General features: G+C 39.9%; 1 protein-coding gene across 1 annotated transcript in view; it reads left to right on the top strand.

The window, feature by feature from the left end:
• Window positions 1–1,218, top strand: part of LOC118479032 (snaclec coagulation factor IX/factor X-binding protein subunit A-like) — a 31,010-nt gene extending 29,792 nt beyond the window's left edge. Inside the window, exons 4-5 of the mRNA XM_035973598.1 lie at window positions 162–256; window positions 995–1,218. Coding sequence (XP_035829491.1) covers window positions 162–256; window positions 995–1,192 — 293 coding nt within the window. The 3' untranslated portion in view covers window positions 1,193–1,218. The remainder of the gene's footprint in view (window positions 1–161; window positions 257–994) is intronic.
• The last annotated feature ends 265 nt before the right edge of the window (window positions 1,219–1,483 follow it).

The following is a 1,483-nucleotide window of genomic DNA, read 5'->3' as shown; positions in this document are numbered from 1 at the left end:
ACACACACACACACACACACACACACACACACACACACAATAATGATATGCTTGTACTCACAGTCACACACATGCTATAAATGAACAATTATTATTAACAATAGTAGTGTTTTAAATTAAGCTAGATACACAATGATTAGAGCTATTCTGTTGTTGTTCAGAGTTGTTGCAAGAGTCAGGACTAGACGCTGTGTGGATCGGCCTAGAAGACCGGGCCAAGGATGGATTGTACATATGGGAAGACGGCAAGAGACTGGTATTCTTATTGGAAACGTCCTGTCTTTTGTTTGTTTGTTTGTTTGTTTGTTTGTTTGTTTGTTTGTTTGTTTGTTTGTTTATATGTTTGTTTGTTTGTTTGTTTGTTTGTTTGTTACTTTTACCTTCAATGAAACTCAGAACAATGGGTGAAAGGGCATTTGCTCTTCATGTCCCCAAGATCTAGAAGGCACTGCCTGGTAATTAAAGAGAGATCGAATCTTTTAATTCATTTAAAAGTCGGTTGAAATCATTCGTTTTCAGATTTAAAGAACTAAGCCTAATAATACAAGTACCGGTATCTAAATGTTTGTCAGAACATTCCTGTGGGAGGTTGGCGGGTGCTCTGGTATGGTTTGCGCCTTCTTTCCTGTCAAACATCTATTGCCCTTATCTCTCCTTCTTTTTCTTTTAGTGTATGTTACTCTCTTGTAACACCTCTAATCTTCGGCACTTATATGACATCAGCCTATTGTGTTGCAAGTGCCATAAAACTCTTACTAAAAAAGAACATTCCAGAATTTCAGATTAAAGTACGACAAGATGAGGTAAGACAAGATAAGATAAGATGAGATGAGATGAAATGAGAATGATGAGATGAAATGAGATGAAATAAGATAAGATACGATAAGATATGATAAAACAAGACAAAATAAGATTAGACAAGACAAGACAGACAAGACAAGATATTGTTGATGCGATGTGAAACCTTTCCTCTCAATTAAACTCTGTGCCCCAGAAAAATGGCGATTACACAGGCTGGGTGTCTGGAAAGAACCACCAGTCAGATGGTTATGAGTCAGGAGTGACCCTCACAGAAGACGGCTGGACAGAACTGTACTCTCCCTATAGACAAGCTTTCCTATGTCAGGTGCCGGCTGGTAAGGTGTTCTCACATATTGACACTCCTGTGTTAGAGGGAAAGGGAACGGACTGAATCTGTCTTGTGTGTCTGTCTGTCTGATGGTCTGTCTGTTTATCTGTCTGTTGGTTTGTATGTCTGCCTATCTGTCTGTCAGTTTACTTTCACAGTCTGACTTTTTCTCTGCCTGCTTGTCTTTCTGTCTGTCTGTCTGTCTGTCTGTCTGTCTATATGTGTTTCTGTCCGTGTTTTTGTCTGTCTATCTGTCTGCCCCTCTGGCCATCTGCTGTCTGTCTTTTTGTCTGCCCATTTGTCTGTTTGTCTGCCTGTCTGTGTGTGTGTGTCTCTCTCTCTCTCTCTCTCTCT

The sequence above is a fragment of the Aplysia californica genome, unplaced genomic scaffold (genome assembly GCF_000002075.1).
Source record: "Aplysia californica isolate F4 #8 unplaced genomic scaffold, AplCal3.0 scaffold00028, whole genome shotgun sequence".
Taxonomy (NCBI): Eukaryota; Metazoa; Mollusca; class Gastropoda; order Aplysiida; family Aplysiidae; genus Aplysia; species Aplysia californica.
The sequence above is the reverse complement of the archived record's forward strand: the minus strand, read 5'-3'. Positions and strand labels throughout refer to the sequence as shown.